At 53.5% G+C, this 16,704-nt stretch overlaps 2 protein-coding genes across 2 annotated transcripts in view; one reads left to right on the top strand and one right to left on the bottom strand.

The window, feature by feature from the left end:
• Positions 1–4,822, top strand: part of TXNDC16 (thioredoxin domain containing 16) — a 47,694-nt gene extending 42,872 nt beyond the window's left edge. Inside the window, exon 21 of the transcript XR_004418167.1 lies at positions 4,801–4,822. The gene's annotated coding sequence lies outside the window, so the exon portion shown is untranslated. The remainder of the gene's footprint in view (positions 1–4,800) is intronic.
• A 1,794-nt stretch (positions 4,823–6,616) lies between these two features.
• Positions 6,617–12,054, bottom strand: PTGER2 (prostaglandin E receptor 2). The gene is made up of 2 exons (XM_033063042.1): positions 11,209–12,054; positions 6,617–7,919 (listed from the first exon to the last, which is right to left on the bottom strand). The coding sequence occupies exons 1-2, from the start codon at positions 12,052–12,054 to the stop codon at positions 7,668–7,670; spliced, it is 1,098 nt and encodes a 365-aa protein (XP_032918933.1). The 3' UTR covers positions 6,617–7,667.
• Between the last annotated feature and the right edge of the window lie 4,650 nt (positions 12,055–16,704).

Raw genomic sequence — 16,704 nt, 5'->3', positions numbered from 1 at the left:
AGATTTTCTTTTTAACTCTGCTCAAAACTCTGTCTGCTTTGATGTTTCCCATCTGTGCTGGCCCTCACCATTTCCTCCTGCCCCCACAGGAGCAGATTGATAAAACCTTGTCCCTGCTGTGGTGTTTGGGGTAGTGAGGTCCCAATAAATGGGAATTATCCATCCCAGTGCTGCTTATCCAGAACCTTCCAGAGGGAGGAGGATGGTGAGGAGAGTGGTGCTGGAATGCTCAATGAGCTCTGGGGGGTTCTCCCAACACCATTTCCAGCACCATGGAGGGGAAACTGAGGCAGAGCAACCACAGAATCCCAGAATGGTTTGGGTTGGAAGGAATCTTTAAGCTGATCTTATTCCATCCCTGCCATGGGCAGGGACACCTTCCACAATCCCTCCTTGTTCCAAGCCCTGTCCAGCCTGGCCTGGAGCACTCCCAGGGATGGGACGTGCCAGACCTGAGGGCTGGAATTTTGGCTATGGCAGGAGCTCACTCCCAAGAAAAAAAACTCAGAAAAAACTTAATTTTCAGGTGGTTTTTCAGAGAGTTTTTCATTCAGCCACAAAATAACATCTTCTGCATCTGGGGCTGCCAGGCAGGAACCACAATGAAACCAGAACCACAGCCCTGGCATGTGAAACCCTACAAAGATTTATGGCTTGCCTGGAAACCCCAGGACCTTTGCTCTCCTCCTCACATGAGCTCAGCTCATGAGGCTGCTGATGGGGTCCTGATTTTTCCTAATAAATGTGGATTTTTTGGGAGAGGTCACAGGTTATCACACAGGGCAGGATGGTGAGAGATCCACCCCGCTCCAGGATGCCTCAAAGCTTTGATGGCCCCTGCAAAATCCAGATGCTGGATGTGACTTTGGCACTGGTAATCTCTTGGTTTGGAAGATTGAGCTGGCTTTGGGAGCAGCCCCAGCACTGGCAGATGGGTGTTGGTGTTTGCACATTTCAGGGAAAGCCTGAAATGTTATTAAAAATAAATAAATCAGCCTGGCATGGGAAACCCTGGCGATTTCCAGGAGTGTCCCCAACACATTGCCCACCTCAGGCTGTTAAACCCCTCCCAAACCTCTGGAAAAACCAGGGAAGCAGAAATCCCCTCACACCTCATCTGGGTGCTCTTCAGGGACAGGATTTTCTCTGGGGCCGAGCAGGGCCTGCCATGAGTGCACAAATAAGCGCTGGCCTTGGACACCCAGCCCCTCCCCGAGTCACAGCCGCTGTATTTTTAGCTCCATGTCCAGTCAGGCTTGTAAAACTTTCCCTTCTTGCTGTTTTCAGTCACTTGTGGAGCATCTTGGAGCTCTGGCTGGATTTTTCTCAGTCCTTCTGTTTGGTTTTCTGGTTGGATGTGCCCCAGATGGAAGGGGGGACTCTGGGGGGTCTGTTCATCCTTTGGCTGTTTGTGAATTTTGGAGAGGATGGATCAGGGAATGGCAGGGATACAGGGATTCAGGGGTACAGAAATATAGAAATATAGAAATACAAAAATACAGGGATAAAGGGGTTCAGGGATACAGAAATACAGAGATACAGGGATTCAGGGATAGAGGGATTCAGGGATTCAGGGATACAGAAATATAGAAATAGAGGGAATAACAGAGATTCAGGGATACAGGAGCTTAGTGACACAGGGATTCAGGGATACAGAAATACAGAAATATAGAGATAAAAGGATTCAGGGATACAGAAATATAGAAATACAGAAATACAGGGATTCATGGATGCAGGGATACAAGGATAAAGGGATACAGAGATTCAGGGATTCAGGGATACAGGAATACAGAAATACAGAGATACACAGGGATTCAAGGATACAGGGTTTCAGTGACACAGGGATTCAGGGATACAGAAATACAGAAATATAGAGATAAAAGGATTCAGGAATTCAGGGATACAGGGATACAGAAATATAGAAATACAGGGATTCATGGATACAGGGATACAAGGATAAAGGGATACAGGGATAAAGGGATTCAGGGATTCAGGGATACAGGGATACAGGGATACAGGGATACAGGAATACAGAAATACAGAAATACAGAGATTCAGGGATTCAGGGATACGGGGATACAAAAATACAGAAATACAGGAATACAGGGATACAGGGATACAGGGATACAAAAATATAGAGATAAAGGGATTCAGGGATATAGGGATACAGAAATTCAGGGATACAGGGATAAAAGGATAAAAGGATTCAGGAATACAGGGATTCAGGGATACAGAAATACAGAAATACAGGGATTCATGGATACAGGGATACAAGGATAAAGGGATACAGGGATAAAGGGATTCAGGAATATAGGGATTCAAGGATACAGAGATACAGGAATACAGGAATACAGAAATACAGGGATTCAGGGATAGAGGGACACAGAAATACAGAGATACAGGGATTCAGGAATACAGGGATACAGGGATTCAGGGACACAGGGATACAGAAATACAGAAATATAAGGATACAGGAATACAGGAATACAGGGACACAGGAATACAGAAATACAGGGATTCAGGGGTACAGGGATTCAGGGGTACAGGGATACAGAAATACAGAAATATAAGAATTCAGGAATACAGGGGTACAGGGATTCAGGAATACAGAGATTCAGGGGTACAGGGATACAGGGACACAGGGATACAGGGATTCAGAGTCCAGCCCCATCCCAGGATCATCCAGCTCACCCTCCCAGCACACCCAGCTCCATCTGCAAGGAAAAATGAGCAGCACAAGGGCTGCAGTTCCATGGAATTGTGGAATATTTGGGTTGGAAGAGACATTAAAGCCCATCTTATTCCAACCCCTGCCATGGGCAGGGACACCTTGCACTAAACCAGGATGTTCATGTTGTTGTTTTTGTGCCAGAGAAAGAGAAAAACAGAGTTACATGAGAAAATGTCTGGGCACAGCTCTTCTAAGTGACGAGGTCATACCCACAGCTAAGAAAAAATTGGTTAGGCTTGAGGAATGGAGAGTTTATGGTAATCTGGGGAAAAGTCATATGAGACCTTCACCCCCTGCAATGCTGAACCCAAAAGCCAGAATGAAAATTGTTGTTGTTATTAATATACTGTGAAAAAGCTTGAAAATGCAAAGCTCTGCTGGGAGAGCTGGGAGTGTTCACAGGGAGAAGATTTTTGGGTCTCAGTGTTGGGTGCTGGGCTCTGATTTTAATCCTATGAAGTTTGGGAAACCACAGAAGAAAACCCTGGAAAAGGCTGATCCCTCTTTCAGAACGGGATCATTCTGCTGTGGGGTGACAGAGGAAAGGTTTCACATGAGTAGGAGGGGATGCAGAGGTACAAAAGCAGCTGCAAAAGCAGAAGGGAGCTGTGGCGAAGCCAAATGTGACATTTTCCTGTGACATGGGAAGCCCTGGAAGCACTGCAGAGCCAGATGGGAAGCCCAGCCATGCCATGTCCCCATAAGTCACTTCCTTGGCTGATGAATTTAATCCAATTTAACATGGATCACCCCGTCTGGAGCCCAGGGAGGGTTCCTGTGCCTGGAAAGGCAGCTCTGCTTCGCTTCCAGCATCCCAAAGGATTGGAGCAGCAATTCCAGGAGTGCTCTGCAGGAATACCAGGCTTGGACACATCACTGCATCCATCCTATACCATAAATCCCATCCCATAAATCCCATAAATCCCATAAATCCCATCCCATCCCATTATCCCATCCCATAAATCCCATAAATCCCATAAATCCCATCCCCTCCCATAAATCCCATCCCATAAATCCCATCCCATAAATCCCGTAAATCCCATAAATCCCATCCCATCCCATCAATCCCATCCCCTCCCATAAATCCCATCCCATAAATCCCATAAATCCCATCCCATCCCATCCCATAAATCCCATAAATCCCATCCCATTGATCCCATCCCATAAATCCCATCCCATCCCATAAATCCAATCCCATCCCATCCCATCAATCCCATCCCCTCCCATAAATCCCATAAATCCCATAAATCCCATCCCATCCCATCCCATCAATCCCATCCCCTCCCATAAATCCCATAAATCCCATAAATCCCATCCCATCCCATTATCCCATCCCATAAATCCCATAAATCCCATAAATCTCATCCCATTGATCCCATCCCATAAATCCCATCCCATCCCATAAATCCAATCCAATCCCATCCCATCCAATTCCATCCCATAAATCCCATCCCATCCCATTGATCCCATCCCATAAATCCAATCCAATCCAATCCCATCCAATCCAATCCCATCCCATCCATCCCATCCCATAAATCCCATCCCATCCCATCCCATCCCATCCCATCCCATCCCATTGATCCCATCCCATAAATCCCATCCCACCTTTGTGGGGTGTTCCCAGATGTTGCCCACATTTCCTGATCCCCCTGAACGGGGTTTTGGGGCTTTTGTGGCCCCCAGTAAAACCACGGCCAAAACAGCCAAAAATGAGAATTTCCTCCCTGCTGACAGCACAGAAATGTGGAGATGTTCCAAACAAGCCAGAAAATGAGGGAGAAACAGGGAAGTGCTTTTCCTTTCTTCTCTACTCCCCCAAAATCCCAATTTCCCAAAACCACAGTGTGGCATCACCACCATTTGGGAATGGAGAGGGATTTACAAGGGGCTGGTGTGCAGAATAAGGGAATTTCCACTGCCAGAAGTTAGGTGGGATATTGGGAAGGAATTCCTGGCTGGGGATGGAATTCCCAGAGAAGCTGTGGCTGCTCCTGGATCCCTGGAAGTGTCCAAGGCCAGGCTGGAGCAGCCTGGGATGGTGGAAGGGGTGGGATGAGATGGGATTTAAGGTCCCTTCCAACCCAAACCATCCCACAACTCTATGGCAGATTTTGTCTTCTAAAGAATGGTGGCACTTCCACAGAGGCAGGAGGGATGCAGGGAGTGGGGATCTGAAATCTGAGGGGCAGTTGATTCCCTCTGTTGTTTCCAGGGAACATCTCCTCCCTCCCTCCCTCCTCTCCAGCACAGATTCCCAGATGGAAATGCAGGATTAAAGACCTGGAGCTTCCCTGCACCAGCAGGTTTCCGGTGTGGGAATAAAAAAGTCATTAAGGGCAGGCACAGACAATGAAATGAAACTTTGTCATCTTGTATTTGAGCTGAGCAGATGCTGAGGGAGCTGATGAGAGGCAAATTAATTTGCTTTTTGCAGAGGCTCCTGCGTGACGTTAATAAAAGCAGCATTTTGTGCAGGCTCATGGCTCAGGATGCAGAGATTCACAGTCCCTTTTTTCCTTTACAAGCAGGGAAAGGAGGAGTTTTTTATTCCAGAGCCTGGGGGTAATCCCTGACCAGCAGCTCAGGATGCATCCTGGCAAAGGGACTCAGTTCAAAACCCTCAGTTTTAAGGGGTTCCTCTCTTCACACACACCAATTTCTCTTGAATTTTGGCATTAAATTCCATCCAAATCATTTCCCTGAGCCCACTTGCCAGGATTGCTGCCCTGATGGTTGGGAGAGTGATTCTCCTGCAGCAAACAGCAGATCCCAGGGGATGGCTGCTGGGATGTTCTCTCCCAGCCCTGCATTTCCAAATGAGGAGCCATAAACCTCCCAAAAAAAACCCAAGCAACTGCTAATTAGTGGTCAGCAGAGGAGCTGGGGGCTGGCAGGAGACAATGCTTGGGCTCTGGGAGAATCCTGCTGGGTTCTCTTCCCACCCTGTCACATTCTGTCCCTGCAGGATGTGACCTTTTTGCCATTTCCAACATTTTTCCCATTTTTAAAAAAATTTCAATTCTATCTTTTGCACGCCAGGCAGCCATCCCCTCCGGCTCAGAGGAGAATTAGGCAACAGGTCCTGAAATTCCAGCGTGAGCAGCCAGGTCATGACCATCCAGATAAACAAAGCTCAAGGACTCAAGGCTCTCCCCAAAGTTTTTGGCTCCTTTTTCAGCTTTTCATGATGGGAGCACCAAAACCGAGCCCAGAATGTGTTTTTCCTCCTGCTGTGTGCATGGAATCATTTGGGAAGGGATGATAATTGTACCCTCAAAGTGCTGGGTGAGATGGGGACAAATTTGGATTTTCAAAGGTCCCAGCTTCACCCCCACATCTGGAAACTCTGTCCCTAAAATTCCACACCCCCTCCAAAGCCCCCCAACCACAGGGTGCTGCCAAAAATCCACATGAGCAGCAGCAGCCCCCGGCTGACATCTGCCCACACAGGAAACTTCCTGTGGAATTTGGCTGCCTGACAGCAGTGACCTCAATTCTGCCTTTTTTTAGGGTGGGTATTTTTGGGGGTTGTGTTTTGATAACAGGTGGGAGCTTTTTGCCTGGCTGTGGGATAAGCAGGTTTTAAGGAAAAGCTCAGAGATGGGGGGGATTGCTGTAGCTCTGATAAAAAATGTTCTTTTGCAGCTGTAAAACACAGTTTATTGCCACTTTTTAGGAAATTGGAGGCGCCAGCTTCTCCTGCTGCCCTCTCCCCCCATTCCCGTGGTTTCATCCCACATCCAAGCTATTTCCTCCAGGAGCCACATCTACCCTGAGGAGCATCACAAGCACAAACCCAGGCATGATTCAGCAGGCTCCTTTGAGAGAGACATTTATTATTGATATAACAACTCTTTTTTCTTCTTTTTTGTACATCACTTTGACTCACAAACCACAGAAAAACCCCAAATCTCGGCACCTTTGGGCTCCCTGAGCAGAGCTGCAGCTCCCAAACGAGACTCCACACTCAGGATTGCACACTGGGTGTGCTGGATGCTGCTCAAATGGGAGCCACAAGGAAATTCCTAATGGCAGTGGTGGCCTTGGGATGTGCAGTTGGATGCTCCTCATCCCAGTGGGAACAATCCTGGAGTCCCAAAGAGCAAGAGGAATCCCAGAAAAAAAAAAAAAATAGTGGTGTTGAAGGATGCTGCCCAACCAGGATTAATGACCTGGATGGTTTTGCAGTTGGTTTTTTGATTTTATTGATTTTTTGGGGAGTTTTATTTAAAAAAAAATATTTGTCCTAATCAAAACCAAAGCCAAACCTCACCAGCAGCACCACCCTGGGGGTGGGTGAAGCTCATGGCTGTGACCATTCCCTGGCCAGGCTCTTTATTCCATTTATTGGCTCTTGCAAAAATCCCAGGGCAAAGGGAATTTTCAAATGGGTGCTGAGGAGGGGCTGCTCTGCTCCATCACAGCGCCAGGGAAATGCCAAAATTTGGCTTTTTTGGTACCTTGGTGCCCCTCAGGGACCCATCAGTGCCCAAAATCTCGGGGGTGTTGGACAGACAAACAGACAGACACGAGCACACAGACCTGCCCCTGAAAAAGTGCATTTCTTTAGGCAACCAACCTTAAAAAAGGGGGGAATTTTTATGGATACACTGCTCTCTTCCTCTCCTTCCCAACCCTTATGGATCTGGGGGCACAGCCGGGTGTTTGCAGCCATCTCCCAAAAAAACCTCGCTGGGAAGAACACCAGCAGGAATCTCTGCTTCCAGCACCCCCAATCCTCACCCCCGAGCAGGGCTGAGCCTTTCCCAGGTGTGACCAGCCCTAAGGGTGACAGCAGCACACAGCCACTCCAACCCTTCCAACCTCGTCCCGCCGCGCTTTTGTCCCTGTGAGAGACCCCAGGTGACACCCGAGCCACCCCCACCTGTTCTCCGGACGAGCCCTAAGGCACAGGATTCTCCTGCCATCTACGGATCTACTGCCCGCAGAGGTCGGGTTGTGGCAGCTTGGTGACAGCAGGGGACACAGCGGGGCCGCCCGGCGCTGTGGGTGTCACCTGGCAGCAGAGCACGGAGCGCATCAGGCGCAGCACGGGCGGCCGCAGGATGGCGAACACCCAGGGATCCACGATGGAATTGATGGACAGGAAGCGCAGGGCCAGCAGGTCCCACTCGTGGTCGCCTTCTTTGCCCTCCTCCCCGCTGGACTTGTTCACGTAGGCTCGGATCTGCGGGAGCAGGGGTGGGGAAGGAGCTCAGAAATCAGCTTGTACCATCCTCCCTGTCACGGCTCTGCCCTGCCCTGGAGGGATGACACCTATGGGATGTCCCTTGAATGGGATGTCTCTTAAATGAGAAATCCCTTGAATAGGATGTCCCTTAAATGGGATGTCCCTTGAATAGGATGTCTCTTAAATGAGAACTCCCTTGAATAGGATGTCTCTTAAATGGGATGTCCCTTAAATGAGAAATCCCTTGAATAGAATGTCCCTTGAATAGGATGTCCCTTAAATGAGAAATCCCTTGAATAGGATGTCCCTTAAATGAGAAATCCCTTGAATAGGATGTCTCTTAAATAAAATGTCCCTTGAATAGGATGTCCTTTAAATGGGATGTCCCTCAAATGGGCTGTGATAACCTCAATCTTTAATCCTACAAAGATGCTCCTTAGGCTGGCACATCTTGGTGAGCTACCAAATTTTCAGCGATGCCACCATGCCTCAGTGTCCTTGGTAATCCTTTGTAACCCATTGGTCTTTCCCCCTTGGTGCCACCCTTGTTTTCCCCCATAAAAACCCAGATTTCCACCCCAGGAGCTGGTCCCCTGTCATCCCAGGTCCCCTTCACAGAACTGCTGGATAATAAAGGAATCTCTGGAATTTTTAGAGTCTGGCAAGCAGAGCTGAAATCACTGAGCTGATCTCACTGAGAGCTGATCACCTGTGGCCACAGGCCAAAGAACAGCCAGAGACCCCCTCAGAAGGCTGTCCCTTGTGGGAACCACCCAAAGAACAGCTAGAAAACCCCCTCAGGCTGTCCCTTGCATGATCCTTTCTCTAGGAAGGTTGTTGGCTTCCCAGATCAGAGCATCAGCCCTCCACAGACCCCCCTATCAGCCTCCCCCCCTGCCATTCCACTGTCCCAGGTTCCACAGTTTCTCTGGGCAATCTATATCACCACGCTCACAGTAAAGAATTTTTTCCCAATATCCCATCTAAACCTCCTCTCTGTCAGTTTGGATCCATTTCTCCCTTGTCCTGTCATTCCAGGTCTTTGTAAAGAGTCTCTATTTTTTCTGTAGTTCCCTGGAAGGTCATAATTAGGTGAGCCCAAATCCTTCTCTTCTCCAGGGTGAACAACCCCAATTCTCCCAGCCTTTCCTCACAGCACAGCTGCCCCATCCCTTTATTCAACTTTTGGTGCCTCCTCTGGACTCACCCCAACACTTCCAGGTCCTTCCTGTGCTGGAAGGACCCCAGAGCTGGACACAGCACTGCAGTGGGGTCTCACAATCACAAAGAGAGAAATAAAATCACAAATCACAGAGAGAAATAATTCCAAACCTGGGCTCCCCAAGATCTGCCCCCCAGGCAGCTTTTTTGGGGCGATTTGGGCTGTCACAGCAGATTTGCTGACTCTGTGGGTTGAAATGAACTTTAAATGCAAGCCAGCCACGTTTAAAAGCCACAGAGAGAGCGTGGCTGCTGGAGGAAGTGATGTCTCCCACCTTGAGACTGGGAGCAGCGAACGTGGGAGAGGATGAGGGGTGCTGGACCTGCCGCTGCTGACTCATCCCAGCCCTGGGGCTTCCTGGCAGCGTGACTCAGCACTCCTTACTCATTCGGGTCACTGCCACCCCCTCGCTCCGGGCTGGGGACATGGGATGGGGTTGGGGACATCCCCTGGGATGGGGATGGGCGGCAGGAGCATCCCTGCCCTGCCTGGGATCCGCTGGGTACCACCCCATGGCACACCCACGGTGCCATTCCAGGGAGCATTTCCGAGCTCTGAGGTGTTTTAGGAAGGAATTTGTGACCTCGTGGCTCCGTGTGCCTGGACTGCTCCTGGGAGGCTGCTGTGGGCAGCTGGGGACAGGAGAGAAAGTGTCACCCCAAGGAGGCAGCTGGGTTTGAGCTGCTGCCAAAGCAGGGAGCAGGGTGATGGGAAAAGGGAAGCTGGCTCTGGATAAGGCTCTATCTGCCACCACAGGGCCCACGGGATCCCGGCCAGGGCCGCTTTCCCAGCCCCTCTGCCCCTGCCCACGTGTCCCCACCGAGGGGTTCCGCTTCCCACTGACCACAGGCAGCCAAACTGGGGCTTTTTTGGGACACGGGAAGAGCTGTCCATCATGTGTGGGCTCATGCTCAGCAGCTGAAGTGTCTCTCAGGGCATTGAGGCTCCTGGGAGCTCATGAGCATCTGGACTTTTTCCTTTTTGTCCTAAAACCCTGGCTGGGCTGTATCCTGTGTTTTTTTCCCTAAGGAAAAGCAAGGGAGTGTGAAGGGAAGGTAGGGTCTATTTAACAGCAACAGTATGAAATTAGCACTGGCTGTGCTCCCAGCCTGATGGGGTCACTTCTACAGGGACCAACTGACCTGCACTGGGGGCTCACACACCCAGGGAGGGGCTGGAGACACTCCAGAGCCAGCAGTGCTCCTGCTGGAAAAGCACTTGGATGGATGAAAAGTGGCCCTTGGGAGGGGAGAGCCCAGACAGAGGCAGGGCACTCACTCTTTGCACTTCCTCACTGGGTTGTTTTGATGTTGGATTTCTGCTGGAAGCCTCGTGCATGGGATGTGGGCATATCCCTGGGGATGGCACGTGCTGTGGCTGCTGTGCCAGAGCTCTGTTCCCAGAAATCTCCCATCTCTGTGCTGTGCCAGGGGAGCAGAAATCGCTGTCTGACAGCAAAGTGGGTCCTGCATCCCCAGGGATGGAATCTGCACATTTCCATCTGCAGAAATCTGGGATAACTCATCCTGCCCAGCACAGATATCCACTGTCTCCAGCCCAGGGCAGCTCCTTCACCCCATCTCTAGAGGTGTAATTGGTTGTTCTGCCATCCATGAGTTCCTGGAATCCTGGGAATCAGTGATGCTGTGACCCTCAGCCTGTCCCTGCTTGAGCCACATAGCCTGGCCTCGGAGCCTCTGTGGGGTGGGAGGGCACCTCTGCTCCTGCCACCTCATCCTCTTGCCACCCCATTCTGCTGTCACTCTGTCCTACTGCCCCCCATCCTCCTGCCACCCCATCCTCCTGTCACCCATCCTCTTGCCACTCCATTCTCCTCCCACTCCACTCTCCTGCCCCTCCTCCTCCTGGCACTGGGCACACAGGGAGCGATTCCCCCCGCTGCCCAGGTGATGTACAAATTGCCAAGCTCACGGCTGAGCTGGGCTCTCCCAACCTTTGGGAACAGCAGAGCTTTGACCTCAAGCCTCGAGGTTTGGCCAACACAGACCAGGAGAGAAACGTGGGGAGGGGAACCCCACCCTGGGGACAGACAGCGGCACTCACCGTGAAGGGCAGGGAGCAGATGACGAAGGTGATGGTCATGATGGAGAGCAGCAGCAGGTGGTCGATCTCCTCGGCCATGGAGAACATGCGGCGGCCGCAGCCGCTGGCGGCGCGGGGCTGCTCCAGGCTGGTGACCCGGCGCGTCCTCTGTCCCCGCCGGTGCATGCGGGCCAGGTTCACGATGACGCTCAGGTTGCAGAGCAGCACGGCCACGATGAGGAACAGCAGCAGGGTGGCGTAGAGCAGCGAGAAGGTGACGTTCAGCCCCGCCGCATCCACGTCGCCCTGGTGGGAATCCGGGCGCATCTGGATGAAGCACCAGGTGCCGGGGCAGTACTGCACGTAGCGCCCGAAGCCCAGCAGCGGCAGCGAGCACAAGGCGGCCGAGAAGGTGTAGATGGCCGGCAGGGCCACCAGCCCCGTGCGGGGGCTCAGGAAGCGCTCGTAGAAGTAGGGTCGCCCCAGCGCCAGGCAGCGCTCCAGAGCCATGGTGAAGAGGATGAGCATGGTGGCGAGGCCGAAGAAGCTCATGGCAAAGCCGAAGTAGAGGCAGATGTGCCCTCCGCGGGCCAGCGCGGTGAGGGTGAGGTTGCGGTGGTAGGATGCCAGCACCAAGGGGCTGACGGAGCAGGTGCCCAGCAGGTCGGTGACCACCAGGGCCAGCACCAGGATGTGGAACAGCGCGGGCGGGCGCTGCCGTGGCCCCCGGCGGCCGTGCAGGAGCAGCCCCAGCGCCAGGAGGTTGCCCAGGAGCCCGGCCGAGAACATGAGGGCGCTGACCAGAGGGCGAGCCCCGGCCGGCAGCGCTGTCCCGTCGTGCCCGCACGCCCGGCCCGTCCCGTTCATCCCGCGCCGCCGCCGCCGCACGCCCGACTGCGCCCGCCTGCCCCGGCACCGGCACCGGCACCGCCCGCCCCGACAGCACCGCCCCGCCCGCCTGCCGCCCCCGGCACCGCCCCGGGCTCCCCGGTACCGCCCCGGGTCCCCCCAGCACCGCCCCGGGCCCCCAGCACCGCCCCGGGTCCTCCCGGTTCCGTGCTCGCAGGGATGGACGGAGCGCAGGCGGGGAACGCGCACGGACCGAGCCTGGCCGGACCGAGAGTCCCGGTACCGGTCTGAGAGCCCTGGACACGGCCAGTCCCAGTACCGGTGTGGTCCGGGAGCCCCGGACACGGTCAGTACCGGTGTGGTCCTACAGTCCCGGTACCGGTCTGGCAGCCCTGGACACGGCCAGCCCCGGTGCCGGTCCGAGAGCCCCGGTGCCGGGCCGGGAGTGCTGGAGCGGCCCTGGGATCGCTGGGACAGTCCCTGGTCTGACCCAGCCGCGGCTCCGGCATGCCCAGCCCCGCTGCCTGACCGGGAGCGTCTCTTACGATCGGCCCCGGTGTCGGTCCAGTAGCCCCGGTACCGGTCCAGGAGCCCGGTGCCGGTCCAGGAGCCCGGTGCCGATCCGAGAGCCCCGGTGCCGGTCCAGGAGCCCCGGTGCCGGTCCAGGAGCCCCGACGCCGGTTCAGGAGCCCGGTGCCGGTTCAGGAACCCCGGTGCCGGTCCAGGAGCCCCGGTGCCGGTCCAGGAGCCCGGTGCAGGATCGGCTTTGAGCGCCCCAAGGCAGGGCAGTCCCGGTGCCAGACCGGGAGCAGCTCTCACGCCGGTCCCGGCACAGCTCCAGGAGTTCTGGTGCCGCTCCAGCAGTCTCGGTGCCAGTCTGGGATCGCTCTCACAGCCAGTCCTGGTCCAGGTCCTGGCTCCCACTCTATCCCAGCGCTAATCCAGGATTCCCAGTGCCCATCCAGGAGCCCCTGGCATGGTCAGAGATTCGCAGTGGTATCCGGGATTTTTCAGAGGCACAGCCAGGTCCAGTCTGGCCTGACAGTGCCAAGGCACAGCCGGCCCCGGGGCTGGCTCCAGGACTCCAAAACCCTCTGAGCCGAGTCCCAGATGAGCCCAGGGAATTCCCACGGCCCCAGAGGAACCCATGGAGAGCTCCCTGCCCCATGGCTGGCACCAAGCCATGTCCCCATTGTCCCCTTCTCCCACATGTCATCAGAGGGGTGCAGCCTTGTCTGGCCACGACCTCAATTAAATCCCACCCAGTCCCACCCTCTGCCGTGGGCAGGGACATCTTCCACCATCCCAGGCTGCCCCAAGGCTCATCCAGCCTGGAACACATCAGGAACGGCAAATCCACATGCTGCATCCCAGTGTCCTCAGATGCTCTCTCCATCCTCCAGGACACCAGCCCTCACTCCAGCTCCTTTATTTAAGCACTTGGTGCTTCACAGGTAACTTCCAGAGTGCCTCAAGGATAGAAAATTTACCCTCTGTGCCCTGGGGCTGTTCAAACAACTGCAGTAATTTAATATTTAATTTACTCCGTGCACCTGGTCCCCCAAACCTCAGTGTAACCTGCAGCAGGGATGACTCCAGCACTGACACAGCAGGTTGCAGACCCACGAGTGGGTTTGGCTGTTACTCTTCAAACCACGCTTTTGTAACAGGAACTTCGCAAAGGAAACGCGGGGCACGGCAAACTGGAGGGGACGGCTGGGCTGCGGTTTGTGACAGCGCCTCCAGTTCCGAGGAGCCACTCCTAGTCCTGGCTTTGCTTTCATCTCTCACAGCTCTTCAGCACTGCGGGGAGGATGAGCTGATGAGCTCTGTTCCCACGTTCAAATCAGTGGTTGGGATGGAGGGGATGGTGTTTGACCCATCCCAGAGCACCTCAGCACAGCTGGGCCAGGAAAACACATCCAGGAGTTCTCCTAACCCTGCTCTCAGTCCTGACCCAGCACAGCCCCAAAGCACATGGACACATGTTTGATCCCAGAGGTTGGGTGGCACCGTGGCACGTTCAGCTCTCCTTTGTGCCAACCAATCCTGTCCTGATCCATCCACTCTGCCCATCCAGAGACCTCTCCCAAGCTGGCACCCCACAGGGGGGTTGCTCCAAAGCTTTTCCCAGGGGTTTTGGCTTCTTCTGGAGCTCGTTTTCCTGGCAGCTAATGGAGCTTTAAACACCCTTCTGGGGCTTCAGGCTTCTCCACTGACAGTTGTCTCTGATGGGATTTTTCTGCAATAATAGGAAAATTGCTGGGCTTTTGTGTTTTCATTCCCCCATTCTGAGCTCAAAAGCAGGAACAGGCTGCTTGGTACAATCTGTCCTGCCTTGGGAAGTGTTTGTTTTCTTCCCTTTGCTTCCATGTTTAGCTCGTGTCTTGCCTCTAGCGAGGGCCATATCAAATTTTAGAATTATTTAAGTTGGAAAAGTCCTCTAAGAGATCAAGTCAAACCATTCCCCCAGCACTGCCAAGGCCACCGCTGAGCCATGTCCCCAAGTGTCACATCCTCAGGGCTTTTTAATCCCTCCAGGGATGGAGACTCCAGCACTGCCCTGGGCAGCTGTGCCAATGAAGAAATTTTCTCCAACATCCAATTTAAATCTTCTGTGGTACAGCCTGAGGCCATTCCCTCTGCTCCTGTCCCTGTTCCTGGAGCAGATCCCAAATCCCCCCGGTGTCCCCTCCTGGCAGGGACTTGTGCAGAGCCACAAGGGCCCCCTGAGCCTCCTTTTCTCCAGGCTGAGCCCTCCCAGCTCCCTCAGGGATTCTCCAGCCCCTTCCCAGATCCCTCAGGAATTCTCCAGCCCCATCCCAGCTCCATTCCCTTCCCTGGTCACACTCCAGCACCTCATACATCCTCTCAAGGTTTCTTGGCATTGTTTTCCCTAAAAGAAGATTTCCAGGCTTGGCCCAGCTGCAGAAAACACTTTGGGCTTGTAGGAAAATTTCATGAACTCCTGACTCAGCCTCTGGAGTTTGCTGCCTGTGCTTGGGGAGGGTGTTGGGATGCTGCTCCATCCCTGGTGGATTTTAAAGGATGGCTCTGGCACCAGGGGCAGGGAGGAGTGCAGTGGTGAGTGGATTTCATCCCTGTTTAACCAAACCCCCAATCCTGACTCGTGTTGAAGAAATCCAGACAAAACTTCTCATCCAAAGCCTTCCCATCCTTCACCTCGTGTTCCAGAGCTTCCAGCAGCCTCACTCCCCACCCTGGGAAAGCAGGGCCAGGTTTTGGTGCGTTGTCTTGTTATCATGTACCAGCACCTGGGTTAAAAAAAAAATAAATGAAGCCACTCGTGGGCTGGCTGGGGCTCCTGGCAGCCCTGGCACGGCTGCCTGCCCAGGCACGCGCCTCCCTGCTTCCAGAATAGCTGAAAAATGCAGGCAGGCAACAATAAAAAAAAAAAAAAAAAGGGGCTCTTTGCAAGAACGAAACAATTTGTCGGGAAATGAGCTTGAGCAAAGTTGTGCCTGGATTTTGTGAGCTGAGAAAAGAAATAAAAAAACAACACGCTGGGAGTGATTTATATCCAGGAAAGGAGAGGTGATGCTGGTGGCAGCTGTGACAGCGTGGGACAGGGCAGCTGGCAGTGCTGGAGGGTGACAGGGACATAAAACAGCCCCCAAAGAGCATCTTTGGCGTGGAGCTGCAGCCTGAGCTGAGCAGCGTTTCTTTATTGCCTCCATTAAGCGGCAGGTCCGTCCCCTCGGGGACGGCTGGCACGGAGGGGTCCCGAGGGGAATGACTGAGCACTGGAGGAGCCTGGGGGGAGGATGTGCTCAGGGAGGGCTCCACAGCCGCTCCCCTCCTCAGCTCCAGTCCCCTGGGCTTTTCTTTTGTTCTTATTTAGCATTATTTAGCCTTATTTAACATTTCCAACCAACGCGCGCATTGTCGGGATTTTCCATTCCAATCCTTATTCCATTTATATTTTCTTTTCCTCTTCTTTTGATCGTTCCCAGACTCAGTAAGGAAAGGATCTAAGCTTTGACACAACTCCTGAAGCTCCAAAAGCCCCAAAAAACGGGACGCCCTAGAGACCAGCGTGGGGTGGAGAACACCCGTGGCGTGCTGGCTCCTTGCGCTCGGCCAGCCCTGGCTGGGGACATGCTGCCATCTCTGGCGAGCACGGTGACACCGCAGCCCGGTCTCAGGAACAGGATTTATCCGCCGGGAAGCCGTCCTGGCTGCAGCCCCAAGTGCAAACCTCGCTGCCTGGAGACTCCAAGTCTGTTCCCACAGCAGGCAGGACACCAGCAAGGGCACAATTCCGATTAAAAGTGCTGCCCCAGCCAGAGGAATGTGCCAAGGTCGCTGGGAAATGTGTGGTCCCAGGCAGGGAGTGGGGATGCTGCAGGATAGGGAGGTCACTCGTGGCTCTGTGGTTTATTTTCTGAGATGTTAAATCGTGGATGGGTCAGTGATGTGGTGTTTGCATCATCGTGGGGCTCAGGTGGAGTCTGTTTTTGCACCTTAATAAAGAGCCTGATTTGGTTGGTGTCAGTTTAATTACTGATTTCCATGGATTATGGTTATCCTGGGATGTGAACACACACATCGTGGGGCAGGGACCTCTCCTGGAGCAGGGATTCTCTGGGGGTGAATCCTCACAGGTGATGCCCTGCACACCCAGAGCACCCTCAGCTCGTGTTAGTG

Source organism: Catharus ustulatus, chromosome 6 (genome assembly GCF_009819885.2).
Source record: "Catharus ustulatus isolate bCatUst1 chromosome 6, bCatUst1.pri.v2, whole genome shotgun sequence".
Lineage (NCBI taxonomy): Eukaryota > Metazoa > Chordata > Aves > Passeriformes > Turdidae > Catharus > Catharus ustulatus.
The sequence above is the reverse complement of the archived record's forward strand: the minus strand, read 5'-3'. Positions and strand labels throughout refer to the sequence as shown.

What these genes read in the sequence shown, in the direction of transcription:
- PTGER2 (XM_033063042.1), bottom strand. Translation starts at nt 12,054, where the DNA reads ATGAACGGGACGGGCCGGGCGTGCGGGCACGACGGGACAGCGCTGCCG. An exon ending in TCTGCTCCCTGCCCTTCACG is followed by an intron (nt 7,920 to 11,208) that starts GTGAGTGCCGCT and finishes CTGCTCCCGCAG; the next exon opens with ATCCGAGCCTACGTGAACAA.